The following is a 17,886-nucleotide window of genomic DNA, read 5'->3' as shown; positions in this document are numbered from 1 at the left end:
AAAGCCGTCGGCCAATGTGTTGTCTGTGGTGGGAGACAATGCATGAAATTTGGTATTCTCGGCACACTCTTGACACTGTTGATCTCTGAATACAAAATTCCCGAACGATTTCCTAAATGGAGCGTCCCATTCGTATAGTTCCAACTACCATTCCGCGTTCGAAGTGTATTAATTTCCGTCGTGCGGCCGTAATGAAGTTGGAAACCTTTTCGCATGGATACTGAATACAAATCGCAGCTCCGATAATGCCTTGCCCTTTTATACCTCGTGTACGCGATACTGCTGCCATCTGCATAAGCGCATATTGCTACAGTGTGACTGTTGTCACTTCAATGTAAAGATTACTATAATAATGAGGGGAAATACAATCAGGAGGCCATAAATTACGACAAGGAATGCATCGAAGAAAAGAAAACCTTCGACAGCTTGACGAGCTTCATTATTTCTACCGCGCGAAAGATCATTCTTGCAAACAATGGTGTATTTCAGAAGTTTGTAGATGCACCTATTTCTCGCTATGCACAACATTGGCCTTGCTGTTTCAGGTGTGAATTTATGAAACACAACGTGTCCATGCAGATCTGGTATGCCTTAAATTAGAAAAAGAAACTGTATTATTACAAACGTATGCATAAGGCGAACCACCATTTCAATCTCCGCTTAATGTGCAACTGATAGATATTTTCGTTGGACATTTTGCTCGTGCAGCATTTGTTGGAGCCTAAAATAGTGACCTAAGCAAAAATGCATAGTTTTCAAGTCGTCTCCGTAGCGATACATTATGTAAAGGACTCACTACTGCTACATATCTTGAATGATGTGTTCTTCAAAAAATTCACAAGGCGCACAATGCGGTACATGAAATTAAACAAAGAATGTGGAAAAGGTGAACAAGTATTTTCGGTAGTGTAAATTACCACCGTCACAGACATCTGTCCATCTTGCATTATTCATATGTAGCTCACATACTAATAGTAGTATGGTATTCTGCCTTGCGGCAGGTCTTGTCATGGGCTAAGCCTCTTCCACTTTTGTATGTCCATAGCCAGTCTTTTCATTTCTGAATATTTGTCTCCTTTGATATTGTCCAGCATTTGATATCTTCTTCTTCCTCTTCCCCTTTTTCCCTCTACCGTTCCTTCTATTCCTTCCTTCAATAAACAGTCCCTCCTCAAACAACGTTCAATCCAGTTCCGTTTTATCTTTCTGATGACTTTCAAAATGTTTCTTTCTTCCCCAACTCTTCTTAATACTTCTTCATTCCTTACTCGGTCTTCCCATTTCACTTTTTCCATTCTTCTCCATATCCACATCTCTAGTGCCTCAGATCTTCTTTCATCTTCCTTCCTCAGTGTCCAGGCCTCCGCACCACACAGTGCAACGCTCCAGTTGTAACATTTGGCAAGTCTCTTCCTCGGATCTTTGTTTAGTGGTCCGCAAAGTAATATCTGTTTCCTCTTGAATCCTTCTTTTGCCATTGCAATTCTTGTCCTAATTTCTGCTGAGCAATACACATCATCCATTATTACACTTCCCAAGTAATTGAAGTTATTCACTTGCTCAATTTCCTCTCCCCCTATTTTCATGCGGCATTTTCTCCCCTTTTCTCCAGTTACCATGCTTTTCGTTTTCTTCTTATTAATCTTCATTCCATATTCTTCTAATTTTGTGTTTAGATCATCTAAGGTTGTTCCATCTCTCTTGCACTCTTTGCCATCACAACCATGTCGTCTGCAAATCTTACACACTCCATTCTCAGAACCCCCTATACAAACTCCTCTTCTTCCATCAAAACTTTCATTAATAATTTCTTCGAAATAGAACTGAATAGTGTTGGTGATAAACAACAACTTTGTCTTGCACCTCTTCCCAGTCCAGTTTCTTCACTCATCACACCTCCTATTCTTACTCTTGCTCTCTGGTTCAAATATAAATTTCTAATTAGCCGTTTACCCCTCCGGTCAACTCCATGTTTCCTTAGGATTTCCATCAGTTTGTCCCATCTGACACAGTCAGAAGCCTTCTCAAGATCAATGAACACAACATATACCTTCATTTTCTTCTCCATGTACCTCTCCCCTATCACTTAGTAGCCCAATTGTAGTGTTGGCAGGAGAGCCAACACTGTGTTGCTAGAGGAGGCCGAAATGCACGCTTTTAAACTCACGCAGACTGGCGCGAGGTCTGGAACAGTTAAGGGAATTAATAGTAGCAAATAAAGTACGTAGTTGATATAATACTTAACTTTAATCCACAATTGGTGTACATCGCTCTTGACGGTACATGTTATAATCTCAATATCAAATGCTATGGCGCCTTGCTAGGTCGTAGCAAATGACGTAGCTGAAGGCTATGCTATCGTCTCGGCAAATGAGAGCGTAGTTGTCAGTGATCCATCTCTGGCTAAGTCGGCTGTACAACTGGGGCGAGTGCTAGTACGTCTCACTAGACCGGCCGTGTGGTGGCGCTCGGTCTGCAATCACTGACAGTGGCGACACACGGGTCCGACGTATACTAACGGACCGCGGCCGATTTAAAGGCTACCACCTAGCAAGTGTGGTGTCTGGCGGTGACATCACACCAATGGCATCTCTAGTTCCCACTCCTTGCCTGAAACCAAATTGTTCATCTCCTATTACGCAATTCAGCTTTCCATATAGCCTTCTGTTGAGCGTCCTCACCAAGACTTCGGCTGCATGCGATATCAGGCTCACTGTTCTATGTTCCTCACACTTCTTGCTGTTCTTTGCTTTTGTATAGGTATTAAGATACTTTCTGTAAAGCCCTTTGGCCATTTTCCTGTCATGTATGTTTGATTACACAATTCAATCAACTCCATTTTCCCTTCTTTCTCCAATGGCTTCAGCGGTTCCGCAGGAATCTCATCAATTCCCATTGCCTTTCCATTTTTCATCTCCTTCATAGATGCTTCAATCTCACTAGTCAGTATTGTATTTCCTTTGTCCTCATCTGAAACTTTATCTGTTTCTTCTATCCCAAGCTCTTGTTCACTTGGTCGGCTGTCTGTAGCGTATAGCCATTCTATATATTCTTCCCATCTTCTCATTATTTCTTGGGGTTCACTCACCATTTTACCGCCTGCTGCCTCTACTTCCTTTAGTCCATTGTTGTTTCTCTTTTCCCTCAATGTCAAATCCATTGCTTCTTTGTACATCAAATCATATTTTCCTTCTTTCTCTAATTTCTCTATTTTGTCACACTTTTCTGTCAGCCATTTCTCCATTGCTTTTCTGTCTCCCTTCTTAATTCATTATTTAACCTCCTGTAGTTGCCCTTCCCTTCTTCTTTGTTTACAGTTTTCCATTTCCTGCGGTCATCCATCTTGGTTATCATATATGGTGTTACCCATTCTTTATTTACTTTTTTCCTCTCTTTGACTTCCAAGCGTTTCCTTAGCTACCTTTTTGATTCCATTTTTAAAACGACCCCATCTTCCTTTTGTGCATTCCGTTTTGTGTCCTTGCATCATGATTTCACAACATGCATTCTCTAATTTTCCACAACTGCCTTTGTCTTTCAATTTCTCAAAGTTAATGTGCTCTCTCTTCTGTCCTTTCCAGGTTCTTTTCAATTTAACTAGAATCTCAGCTACATGGCGTGAAAAATAATAGTACAATTCAGATGTTATTGAACTGCCTCGACATCACTACTTACTCCAAGTAAATGAAATATATTTTAATGTATCATCGCCGCTTGCAAGGCATTCGCGTAGCAGTAGCACATTTTTAAAATTTTTATGAGGCAAAGCAATGTTGCTAGCAAGAAGTTATCGAATTTCAAAGATATTAGAGGAAAAGCGACATTACCACTTCTTCAACAGAATCAACAAATTGAAATTACATATTGCTCACTTCTTCACATACAGTGATTACTGCTCTCACGAACGGAAAATACGCGTTGTGTCAAAAAGTAACTAGAATCTTTCAATTTCGCGTGTTGCATTAGTACGATTCACACGATTTTTTCGTTGTCCTGTTGGTATACATGTCTTAAATGTGTCTGTACAGTGATATCCATATCGGGTACTTAGTAGTTTGTGGTCAGTTATCAAAGTGTTTATATGTGTTAAATTAGTATCGGTGATTATTTATTTTGTAAAACAATTGCTCGAGTAAAGTTTTAGAAACCTTGAATATTGCATTTGATGAGTCTGCTATGAATAACATAAGGGTTTACGAGTGGTGTAAGCGTTTCAAAGAAGTCTGTGAAGACGAAGATGAGGAGCGCCTTGGATGCCCCACCATATCATCAACTAAAGAAATCATGAAAAATTGAAGGAAATGATTGTGAACAATTGCCGAGCCACGGTCAGAGTAGTCCATGGTAATGTTGGTACATCGTCTGGCACATGCCACGAAATGTTTTTCGGGTGTTTTGGGTATGAGAAGTGAGACGGGAAATCTAATTTTATAATTGCTAAATTTCGCACAAAAAAGCGAATGCAAGGAGCTCAAGAGTCACTATATAGATGAAGTCAACGATTCAGAAATACTGAAGCATCTCATAATAGATTATCAAACATGGGTTTGCAGATATAACGTGAAAACTAGTGATCCATCGTCCTACTGAAATCATTCTGGATCCCCAAGACAGGAAAGACTTGGCAAGTCCGGTCACATGTGAAGGTTATGCTCACTGTGTATTGCGACTTTAACGGCATAGTGGACCACGAGTTTCTGCCACAAAGTCAAACTATCAATAAGCAATACCACTTACAAGTTCAGCGTCGTTTTCGTGATGCAGTCCGAAAACAGCGTCCTGATTTGTGGCGAAACAATTCGTAGCTTTTGCTCCACGATACTGCATCTTCTCACATTCCAATGATTGATCGCGAATTTTTCGCCAAAAACAATACAGTAATGATTGCCCCAGACACCATATTTGTGAGACATGTCTTCGCTGCGAAAGCTAAAAGCTGTACCAAAGATAGAATTGGTAAAAGATCTGGTATTAGAATATAATATCTAATGGGTATTATTTTGAAGAAGATAACATTGATGAAGATAAATAAAGTTCCCATTATTTTTAACACGTCGCCTACGTGACCTGCAAGCAAGTTATTAGATCAGTTCACGAAATCTCTTTAAATAACAGTTTGACTAGTGAAACAACAAAATAATATTTAGCGTATATTAATGAACATGTTGAGAAGCGTCTAATTTCAACTGCATCATGATCTGCTTCGAAATTGGCCGCTTTATGTGATTCTCACTTCTTGAAGTTAGCAATTCGGAGACCGAAGAAACACAGATTCTAGCTGAATACAAAATGAAACACTTCTTAAATAGTAAAGACAAAAAAGTAGCAACGCTACTGAATTTCTGGGCTAGATTTCATGGTACAGGAATGAATGATGCAGAGACCGTAAATGACTAATGTTGACGCCACAAATTTTGTGTGTCACAATGTTGAAAAGTCTTTTGTGTCTAAACTACTACTTGATTAGGGTACTGTCTACAGTAAAGCTATACCAGTGGGCCAAAGGATATTGCCTGGTATTATAGTACTCCAACCTCGTCTGTCCCGATTGAAAAAAAATTCTAAAATTGGACAAATTTTTAGGAACAGACGCAACTCGTCCACCTCTGAATCAGATGAAACCATCTTTTTCTGAACAGAAACGACAAATACTATTTATGAGGTTCTTCTATTTTAAAGAAATGTATTTTTAAACTTAGTTATTCATGGATGTAATTAGAGACAAAAGTACAGATTTCGTTGTTTTTAAATTGTTTTCTTATCTGTCATCGAACAATTTTCCCCCATCTCGACGCCAAACCGAACTCCATTCTTGTTAGTTTTAAATCAGTCATGATCATTAGACGATTCCACATTCTTGCAACTATTTCATCCTCTTTGATAACAATGTCTCCATGCATTCCATCAACCACCAATCCAGCTGTATACAGTATTAAGTATTATAAATTCGGGAGTTCTGTTCCCATGAGTTCATATGGTAGGATATTAGATTTAAACATCCGGATCTGTAATCTTTAAAATATATGAAATGTATAAAAATCTACTGACGAGAACAGCGGACACTCAGCTCAATTCACGTGTTTGAAGCTCAACGGTGGAAACCAAAAACTGTGAAATGCTGCGAAACCTCCAGCTCTTGAAAACCACTCCGTGTCCAGCAGTGCCTTAAACTTACTCTCTTCCTTCCTCTATATTTCACTGGGTAGCAATGAAAAAATAGTCTAAGTTTTTTTACTGATTTTTTTTTGTAATTGTGATGTACTAATTTGAAAAATGACTTTGTTTTAGGTCAAACATATCAACTTTTTGAGTTATTGAATTTTCGTGTGTTATGACACATATAGCGAAAACCTGGGCAAATACTAATTTATTATTTCACAATTTACATTGTTTTATATTAAAACTCTTTATTTACAAACCAATTAAATGATTTCAGCAAGAAGGCGGTGCAAAAACAATCCCGATATATTGCGCTACGTCTACAGGGAACACACCCTGGTTGCTAAGAGGAATTCAGTCACAAGTTTCATAAAGCGTAGTTACCTGGCTTATTTATTTATGCAGATCGGTGGCCAAGATAAAGCTCAGGCACAACACACGGTATGCAACACATTCACCGAGTATCGGCGTCGGTAGACCTACGGCAAGAAGAATTCCTTGAAATTTGGAATTCCCACTGTCTGGAGAGACCGACAAACCATGCCACAGACCGCAACTCCTGCACTGCTGAAGTGCCTGGGACTAACAGAAAGGACCGGACCGGCCTACGTATCCTGATCTTGCATCAGCACATTGTCCTCCAGCTCATCACGAGGAAATTCCAATACCGGTCTCCGGAGCACTTTCTGACATTAGTAACGAAGTCTCCGCTAGTGTTGAAGAAAGAGAAGAATAATATTTAGATGTTAATAATGATGCCACAATTCCTTTTCCTCAACGGGAGCTCAGTGATCTATTTGGCGATCTCTTGTCAAAATCTTTCGCCGAATTGTTGGCAATAAGATTGAAAGAAAAAACTTCCTATCTCACAGTATTCGAATCACTTTCCATCGCAACGAACACAAAAAGTTCCTCGATTTTTTTTCCAAAAGAGAAGAAATTGTTGTACTGTAAAGATATAGGATGTTCGCAAACACTATGAAGACACTGAAAGTAGAAGTGTAGATGGTATTTTTTATGGTGGTGAAGAACTTTCTAGGCAGAAATAACGCGATGAACTACGTAGAACGTGTTATTACTACGCTGACCACTTTCAGATTCCTTGAACCCAACTTGAGTGTTAAAATGCAATACTTATTCTACATATAGTTCGATTTCCCGCGAATCTGGAAGAAGTGAGCGACGAGCAGGGCAAGTGATTCCATCAGTAGATGAAAGAGATGGAGACCAGGTATCAGGGACGCTTGGATGCAGTCATGATGGCAGACTACTGTTTGACTTCGATGAGAGACATTCGTGCTGCTGAACATTCTGAATATTCCAGGAAACTTACAATCAAGCTCTGAATTTCGAACAATGATGGCTTCTCATGCAATTGACACGTACACTACGTGATCAAAGGTATCCGGTCACACCCAAAACATACGTTTTTCATATTAGGTGCATTGTGCTGCCACCTACTGCCAGGTACTTCATATCAGTGACTTCAGTAGTCATTAGACATCGTGAGAGAGCAGAATGGGGCGCTCCGCGGAACTCACGGACTCCGAGCGTGGTCAGGTGATTGCGTGTCACTTGTGTCATACGTTTGTACGCGAGATTTCCACACTCCTCAACATCCCTAGGTCCACTGTTTCCGATGTGATACTGAAGTGGAAACGTGAAGGGACACGAACAGCACAAAAGCGTACAGGCCGACATCGTCTGTTGGGTGAAATAGTCCGCCGACTGTTGAATACGGTCATAAAATGTAATAGACAGACATCTATCCAGACCATCACACAGGAATTCCAAACTGTATCAGGATCCACTGCAAGTACTATGACAGTTAGGCGGGAGGCGAGAAAACTTGGATTTCATGGTCGAGCGGCTGCTCATAATCCACACATCACGCAGATAAATGCGAAACGACGCCACGCTTGGTGTACAGAGCGTAAACATTGGACGGCTGAACAGTGGAGAAACGTTGTGTGGAGTGACGAATCACGGTACGCAATGGGGCGATCCGATGGCAGGGTGTGGGTATGGCGAATGGCCGGTGAACATCATCTGCCAGCGTGTATAGTGCCAACAGTAAAATTCGGAGGCGGTGGTGTTATAGTGTGGTCGTGTTTTTCATGGAGGGAGCTTGCACCCCTTGTTGTTTTGCGTGGCACTATCACAGCAGCCCTAGATTGATGTTTTAAGCACCTTCTTTCTTCCCACTGTCGAAGAGAAATTCGGGGATGGCGATTGCATCTTTCACCACGATCGAGTGCCTGTTCATAATGCACGGCCTGTGGCGGAGTGGTTACACGACAATAACATCCCTGTAATGGACTGGTCTGTACAGAGTCCGGACCTGAATCCTATACAATACCTTTGGGATGTTTTGGAACGCCGACTTCGTGCCAGGCCTCACCGACCGACACCGATACCTCTCCTCAGTGCAGCAGTCCGTGAAGAATGGGCTGCCATTCCCCAAGAAACCTTCCAGCACCTGACTGGATGTATGACTGCGAGAGTGGAAGCTGTCATCAAGGCTAAGGGTGGGCGAACACCATATTGAATTCCAGCATTACCGATGGAGGGCACCACGAACTTGTTAGTCATTTTCAACCAGGTGTCGGATACTTTTGATCACATAGTGTATCAATCTCCGTTACACAGTTTATGCTATTACATTTGTTTAATTAATAGTGTTTTGTCGTATAGTGTTTTATATTTATAAAAAGATTTTTTTCCTGTGAAAAATCAAATTTGGAGAAGAAATATTAACAAAATATACAGGTCATGTCACAAAAATTCAATGTATTTCGTTCAAGTTCGCACTTTTATGAAATCAAGTTAGCATAAAAACATGACCTGATGAAGAAAAACGAATGTCATTGTCGAAATCAGGACTGCAAAAATATTCAGAATATGTTCAAAGACGTAAATAATTTTTAGAAACAATTTTTTGTAACCCTGTGTTTGTGGTTACTAGATTACTTTGAATTACTAACTTTTCAGCTCATCGATTCTGATAACTGAGATTTCGACTTAGTTTCATCTATCTCACTGACATGTGCATTTAACGTCTATTTCAAGGAAGGGCCCGAGTTTATTAGTGTATAATAACAGTGGTTGGCTCTGAGCACTATGCGACTTAACTTCTGAGGTCATCAGTCGTCTAGAACTTAGAACTAATTAAACCTAACTAACCTAAGGACATCACACACATCCATGCCCGAGACAGGATTCGAACCTGCGACCGTAGCGGTCGCTCGGTTCCAGACTGTAGCGCCTAGAACCGCACGGCCACTCCGGCCGGCTAATAACAGTGGTTTTGATATATGTATATATCCCTCACCGATAAAATTTCAACACAGAGTTTCTCCTATTGGAGGAATAAGGAATAAAATATGTTCATATACAGTAATATTGTAAATAAGAACTATTATGTGATTATCTTTAGAAAAACTTAAGAGTAAATTAAATTAAATGATAATATTTGTATTATGGCAGCTTACCAGTGAACGTGGAGCTTGTGAATATCCTCACAATTTTTGAACTCACAGGAGGTAGACTCTCAAGGGACCCGGAGAAAATTAAGTCTATTGTTCGATCATCCATGGTTGTTGATAGAGGAGATTTCTATGTTCCTGTAAACAAAACCAATCTAACACTACATTATCATCAAATATGAAAAAAACAATAACAGCGCACAATAACAGAGCTTAAAGCTGAGCAGTCACAACTGTAACGGATAAGAAGATAATGTTCTGTATTTTGAGTATCCACCATTTAAATGTTGACTGAGGATCAATTTTGATGCATGTACAATTTTGCTCGTCCATATTCTGGTGCAAGTTAGAGCTCCTCCATGTCTGTCCCCTTTGGCGACTAAGTGTGATTCCTCACGTGATCTTGCTAGCCTGAAAGCCGTATTGCTGTAAAATATAATGTTATACTGGTGAAATGCATCCCAAGGTGACAGGTTTGGTTTTTGCTGATATTTGATTTATGGGCATAAGGCCGTGGTCCAAGGCATGATTCTCGTCTTACACTGCCGGAGACCTCATTAGAGGCTTAAACGACTCAGAAAGCTGTTACAGACTCAAATTAAGTTCAGTAAGCCGAACCGTTTATACACACTAAGACAAAAAAGACGACCCTCGAAGGAGTTTTGCAAATTGATCCCAAATTGATATTCGGACAGGTATCCACAGAAAGCGCAAAATTGCAAACTTTGGCGGCCGATGGATGACTGTGTGAGACTACAGCGCAATTTCATCGTACAGCTGGCAAGGACAGTTCGATGATCCCTCTGCCAAGCACTTAAGTGTGATATGCAAGTATCCATGTAGATGTAGATGTAGACGGTAACCAGGAGACATGTCGATATCAAGTCATAAACTCTTTGCGAATTTCATTTCGTTACTCTGTTGTACAGTAATTATGTCGCGCGGGCAGGCGCATGAACAGTATCCGTAAATGTCAGCATTTGAGAGGGGACGTGTAGTTGGTCTCAAATACACTGGTTCGAGTAATCGGTGAATTGCTCGACATTTGAATAGGAGCGATGCAGGAATGGATGAACCATGACCGAACACAGCGTCAACAGGGAAGCGGTCGACATAGAGAGACGACAGAATGCGAAGACGGAGCAACCGTCAGAGAGGAACTCAGAGCCTTGGATTCATCATTATCACCGATCTGACGTGCAGCTGGTGCTTCAGTGATCACGAGCTTTGATAGGTGGCTCACAGAAAGGGGGCTGAGCTCACGGTGCTCCTTGCGTAGTCTGCTGTGTACACGAACAAGCCCGTTGCAGTTGTGTTGGGCACATTCGGCCTGAAATGTCACTGACTGGAATAGACTTGTCTTCAGTGATGAGTCCCGGCACGGACTAAACCCCGACGACCAGTGAAGACATGTCTGGAGAGCCCCAGACAGCGGTGGGATACCAGCCTGACTGTCGCTCGCCATACCACCCGACAACCGAAAGTGATGGTCTGATGTGGCATCCGCGTTGACATTCGCAGCACCCTTGCATCACAACGGTACGTCAACGATATTGTATGCCCCGTTTTGCCCTTCATGGCAAACCGTCCTAGGCTTACATTTCAGAAAGACTATGCCCGCTCGCGCACGGTGAGTGCTTCTACTGCTTGTCTCCGTGGTTGCCAAACCCCTACGTCGGCCAGCAAGGTCGCCGGGTCTCTTTCCAGTTGAAAGTGTTTGAAGCATTACGGGCACGTCCCTCCAGCCATCTCGAGATTTTGACAATCTAAAGAGCTAATTGGACAAAATTTAGCACGATATCCCCAGGAATACATCCAACAAGGCTATCAACCAGTGCAAGCCGAATAATTGGTTACATTAGGGCCAGAGTAGGGCCAACGCCTTTTTGACTTGCTCAATTTGTGAAGCTCTTTCCCGTGAATAACTAATTCAGTTTTTTGAAATTGTAATCGTTTGTTTGTCTGTACATGTGCATCACATCTACCGATTTCGGTCCCATTAGAATAATTCCTTATTGGCGTGTGATTTTTTTTTTTTTTTTTTTTTTTTTTTGCCGTCTTAAAGTGTGTGTGTATCGATCGACGCACAGGTCGGTTCGTGACGTCATCAGGCCGCCGCCTAAGCTGGCGGAGTGTTATATGTGTCGTCCAGCCGCCAACTGCTTTTGTGTTTCTTTAGGCGGGTGTTAGTGCAAGATCCACTGCTGATTTATACGTGTCGTCCAGCCGCCAATTGCTCTTGTGTTTCTTTAGGCGGGTGTTAATGCTTCTTTTTTGTTAATGCTTCTATTCTTTTCCGCAAGTGCGAGGGATTTTCTATACTACAGCGGGTGAAGTTCCTTTTCCGTGTTTAAACATTTCCAGCAGTGGAAGACGGAATATTAGGCAGAGAATTATGCCTTGGACCACGTTGGTTATGCTCACAAATCAAGTATCGGCAATAACGGAAATGTGGTCCGTGATAAGCTGCAATCTAAGACTGGATTGTGTCGTTGGGTGTAGGAGGAGATAGAGAAATTACATTACATTAAATTAATACTTGTTCCATAGATCATGCATACGACGTTCTGTAATGCTTTGAAACGTGTCTGTGTAACATAAATTTTCCTTACACGACAGAATCTCGTTTCTTTTTTTCGTTTTTTTTTTTTACAATTACTACTCCATATATACAAATTTGCATTTAAAAGCTGGTTGGCTGTCTGTCAGACTTTTAATGCTATTTGGTATATGACGAAAGATTTTTCTTTCAGCATAATTCACCCCTTTCTTTGTCAAAGTCAGATTTAACTAAGAACAGTGAAGATCATCCTTTCTTCTAGAGTTCCTATTATATTTGAATTGGAATGGGTTGTTCATAATACATTTCATAAGTGAATATATGTATTGAAAGGGTTCTGTGAATATCCTGAGTTCCTTAAGTAAATGTCTGCAAGGTGGTCTTGGATGGGCTCCACAATTATTCTGATTACACGCTTTTGTGCAATGAATACTTTTTCCCTTAATGATGAATTGTCCCAAAATATGATGCCAAAGCAGTGAATGAAAATTGGCATAGTAGGCTAATTTACTGATATGTCTATCACAAAAATTTGCCATAATCCTTATGACATAAATAGGTGAATCTAAACGTTCCAGCAGATCAATGTGTTTCTTCCAATTCAATTTCTCATCACTGCACACAGCCAGAAATTTTGAATATTCTGCTTTAGCAATAGATTTCTGTTCAAAGTCTGTATTTAGCAATGGTGTTATGCCATTTACTGTAAAGAATTGTATGTACTGTGTATTCTCAAAATTTAGTCAGTGTCCATTTACAGCGAACCACTTAATGATTATCTGATAGACATTGTTTACAATTTTCTCATCTAATTATTGTTTGTGAGGTGTGATATCATCAAAATCTTGCATCATCAGAAAAAAGAGCTATCTTTCGACATTCATGAATATAGAGAGACAAGTCATTAATATGAACCCTGTGGGACACCACTCTTGATACCTTCATAGTTAGAGGACTCCACTGATTTTTCTAGATTATCTGTACTGTAAATTTCAACTTTCTACATTCTTCCAGTTAAATATGAGTTAAACCATTTGTGCCCTGTCGCACTTATACCGCAATACTTAAGCTATACTTAAGCTTATCTAGGTGAATTTCATGATTCACACATTCAAAAGCCTTTGGGAGATCACAAAAAATCCCAATGCGTAATGTTTGCTTATTCAGAGCATTTAATATTTGATCAGTGAAAGCATATATAGTATTTTCTGTTGAAAAGCCCTTCTGAAACCAAACTGACTTTTTGTTGGTACTTCACTTCAGATATGTGAAGCTAGCCTTGAATACATAATTTTTTGAAGAATTTTGGATAAAGCTGTCAGAAGTGAGATTGGGCGATAGTTGTTAGCATCATACCTATTCCTTTTTTATGCAATAGTTTAACAGTAGCATATTTCAGTTCATCCAGAATTATTCCCTGTTTTAGTGAGCTACAACATGCGTGGCTGAGGATCCTGCCTATCTATTAGGAACAAGTACTTAATACTCAGCTGAAAATTCCATCAACTTCCATGTGACTTTTTACTTTTGAGTGAATTTATTATTTCCATAATTTCAGAAGGGGAGGTGGGTTGAATTTCAACTTCATCCAATTGCATAGATACTGCCTCTTCAATTTACAGCCTTGCACTTTCTAATAAACACCTAGATCCTATTTTCTCTACAACACTTAAAAATGATTATTAAAATATGTTCTACTTCTGACTTTTTGTTAACAAACTTTTCATTGAGTTTAATAGAAATACAGTCTTCCTGTTTCCCTTTTAACAGTATTCCACATTGTTTTAATTTTATTATCAATGGTACTAATATCAGTGCACATACTTCAGGACTTTTTAATAACTTTTTTAAATATAGTGCAGTAGTTTTTATAATGTTTGACTCTTTCTGGATCGTTACTCCTTCTAGCGATAGGATCTATTTCCTTTTTCTGTTTACAATATATTTTTATCCCTTTAGTAAGCCAGGAGTTTTTAGATGGTTTCTTATAATTAAGTTTCATTGTTTTCTTAGGCAGAATGTTTTTCAAATATACTCACAAAAGTATTATGAAATAGGTTAAATTTTAAATTACTATCAGGTTCCCTGTACTCCTCATCCCAGTCTAACTTTTGCAAACTTTCCCTAGGATTTACAGCTCTTAAATCGTTAATTGAATGTACTGTTCTGGAGAACTGTTCTGCATTATTGTAAGGAACCATGCCATATACTGCAACTAGCTGTGCATCATGAGCTGAAAGACCATCCCTAACAGAAAAAGTTTTTATATGATTAAGTTTATCTTGGTCTATGAAAACGTTATCTATCAGTGTGCTGATTTCCTGTGCTACCCAAGTAGGAAAATCAATAACTGATGTCAAATTGAAAGAAACAAGTTATATTTCAAGGTCAAGCTTTCTATCAGAGTTGTTCAGAAAATCTACATTGAAATCCCCACAAACAAAAATTTCCTTCCCTCTGTCTGACAGATAGCATAACAAAGAATCCAAGTTTTTCAGAAATAGCTGAAAATTTCCCAATGGGGACCTATACACAGTTACAATTATAAAAGTACCATCATTTAGTTTAAGATCGCAGACATATCCTTCTATACATTGCTCTTCACAAAATTTTTAGTTTCTAAATTTTTCACACTATGATAACTTTTTAACGACTATGGGAGGAGGAGGAGATTACTGTTTAACGTCCCGTCGACAACGAGGTCATTAGAGACGGAGCACAAGCTCGGATTAGGGAAGGTTGAGGAAGGAAATCGGCCGTGCCCTTTCAAAGGAACCATCCCGGCATTTGCCTGAAGCGATTTAGGGAAATCACGGAAAACCTAAATCAGGATGGCCGGACGCGGGATTGAACCGTCGTCCTCCCGAATGCGAGTCCAGTGTGCTAACCACTGCGCCACCTCGCTCGGTACAACGACTATGGGAACTCCTCCTCTATCCATAGCGTCTGTACTTACATGTACTGAAAAGTTATATCCATCTACATTTATCTTTTCCAAATCTGTGACTGTATAGTGTAAAGACAGGCGTAGTACATCTATTCTACCCTCAGTTTCTAAATCTTCTAAACAGACAAGAAAGTCATCTACTTTGTTTTTTAATCCTCTGATATTCTGAAGCAATATCATAAGAATATTTGTCACTGAACTTTTATGAGAATCTTGTGATATACTAACATTATTTTTTTACTGCACTTTCGTGAGAATCTTGTGATATTTTAGCATCTCTAGTATCTTCCTGTCTGAGCTTCTGATTAAGCTTAATTTCATTCAGTGTTGAATCATTGGACACTAACCTTAGCCTAAAAAATAGGTACTCCCGTGAGTTTCAGTACCCCTCCCCTTTAAGACTTTGCTGTCATCCTGTCCAGTTTAACCTTTCCTTTCCTATTCAGATGCAGGTGTTGCCTCGTGAAATCCCACCTACCACTAGCATCAATAGGAACCAAACCTCTGCCTGACAAAGTAACTACCCGAAGCAGCTGATGTAACTCCATATTGACCCTTCTGACAGAGCTGCTCAACTCGGGCCAATCATACTGCATGAAAGCAAGAACCAGGCCAACATTTGTATGGTTCGTTGCAGATACTATTTTTATCAGGTCACACTCAATATTGTAGCCCTGATCTCTATCAATATTGTTTTCTGCTCCACCTACTATGACAACGTGCTCCTGCTGTGTAAAACCATTGCACAATGATCCTACATCCTCTATCACATGGCTAAGACATTCAATGGGCTTGAAAAAACTTGTGACCTGCTACCTGTCGCCTAATTTTTCCTGAAAGATCTGGGCCATACCTCTTCCACAGCCACTATGTAGTAACAAAACTTTCCTGCTACTTACTACTTATTTTTAAAAGTGAAAATCTGATGAGTATTAACTACACTTACTTCTACCTGAACGTCTTCCTTAGTTAACTGAGGTAGCAAGCAAACCTATTGTTTGTGCTAATGATTAAACTGTCAGATACTGTTCTCTTTCTGTGGCCTCTGTTCCTTGCTACCACTTCCCACCTGTCTTCACCCTTCTCTCCCCTTAACCTCTTCAGTTCCCCTTAGCACTATCCAATTCAGCCTTAAGGGCTCTATTCTTTCCTTCCTGTTCAGCTATGTTCCTATTCCCTGAACTTACTTTGCAATACCATGGAAGAGACACATTTACTTCCCCAATTCCCATACCACCACATTCCCCCCAATGTAACCATCTGTCACGACAGCTGCACAGATCCCCAGAACTAACTTTCCCATGGCAGTTCAAACACTCCTCGCTCATGGTTTATCTAGACAATAACAGTAATGTTGTTAATTACAGATAACAACAGTCAATAAAGTTATGTGGTGCACTAATATATGTGTATACTCTTAATATAGTAATATAATGCGCTTAAAATAATGTTAAAACTCAAAACTTCTGTACCCGAAACATTAGGCCTAAGATCACATATGTTATAAGTTTCTTTTCCATTACAGGTCGACTGGAATGAACACTAATTAATATATTAGTTTTGCACACACTGCTCTGTTCAGAATTTCACATATGAAATTACTTCGACTCTATGCCAAGTCATTAGTTCGAACACGAAAACTAGAATGTATTTCCATGGGAGTTCATAATACATATGACTACTGATGTAGTGTCCTACTTCTTAAGTGAACATAGCGTGCCAGGTACCTTATACACTTATTTATTTCGCAAATACATATTTCTTCTTCAGTTTGCTTAAAATTGCACATATCGTATGTATTACTTTTAATATCTCTAAAACAATAAAACAACAACAAAATTTTAGTAAATTAAGGCTATGAAATACATTTAATAAGAGAAAACAGCCAATTTTGCTGTAATCTGTGAATATAAAATACGGACAGCACAAACTTAAGCAATGAGCTGACTTATACAGGTGAATTTTTGTCGGACACACGATGACCCTTTTCTGAGAACACTACTGTGTTTTTATCGGAAATAAATAACTTCTCGGAGATGTCAAAAGGTTGACCAGATGTATGGAAGTTTTTTGAAGAGCAGAGATCCGAAATTGTGGTACATGTAACCTCATTTTATCAATTTTGCAATGGTTGTGGAAAAGCCAGTGACTGTAACAAATAAGGTAATATCTCATAAAGTAATGAATTTCTGCTAACAGACAATATAAGGTAGTTTTCATGTTGATAAACACGAGACGTTTCGAGGTTTCATTCTCATTTTAGATCCTTTTTCTTACATATTTTTATATACAGGGTGTAAATAAATTTCTTTTACAGACTATAATGATAGATTCTTACAGCAAAACAAGAAACGTCTGTTAAAAACTGGCTGTACAACGCATACTTTACGGGCTATGAGCACTTCCTCAATAGAAGAGACGGCTTTCACAGTAGCGAAGATGAACAAGTGTTCATAGGTGTTAAGATGTGCGTTTTAGAGCCCACATTTAGTCGATATTATTTCTCATTTTTTATGTAATGAACCTCTCCTCAAAGTCTGTAAAGGGAATTTAGTTACACCCTGTATAATCATCTAGTTAGTGTGATTACCGAGCGATTTATTGCATTTTTAGTTTTGCTTCTCTATTCTGATGTGAAGCTAAAAAGTTCAGTATTTAAAACTATATAAGCCAATAATCTCAATATTGTTGTATTTACTTACTATATGTGAGATGTCTGGGGTTACAGTACACAG

At 39.4% G+C, this 17,886-nt stretch overlaps 1 protein-coding gene across 1 annotated transcript in view; it reads right to left on the bottom strand.

The window, feature by feature from the left end:
• Window positions 1-9,765, bottom strand: part of LOC126470752 (NACHT and WD repeat domain-containing protein 2) — a 312,185-nt gene extending 302,420 nt beyond the window's left edge. The window contains exon 1 of the mRNA XM_050098758.1: window positions 9,651-9,765. Coding sequence (XP_049954715.1) covers window positions 9,651-9,753 — 103 coding nt within the window. The 5' untranslated portion in view covers window positions 9,754-9,765. The remainder of the gene's footprint in view (window positions 1-9,650) is intronic.
• Between the last annotated feature and the right edge of the window lie 8,121 nt (window positions 9,766-17,886).

The sequence above is a fragment of the Schistocerca serialis genome, chromosome 3 (genome assembly GCF_023864345.2).
Source record: "Schistocerca serialis cubense isolate TAMUIC-IGC-003099 chromosome 3, iqSchSeri2.2, whole genome shotgun sequence".
Taxonomy (NCBI): Eukaryota; Metazoa; Arthropoda; class Insecta; order Orthoptera; family Acrididae; genus Schistocerca; species Schistocerca serialis.
The sequence above is the reverse complement of the archived record's forward strand: the minus strand, read 5'-3'. Positions and strand labels throughout refer to the sequence as shown.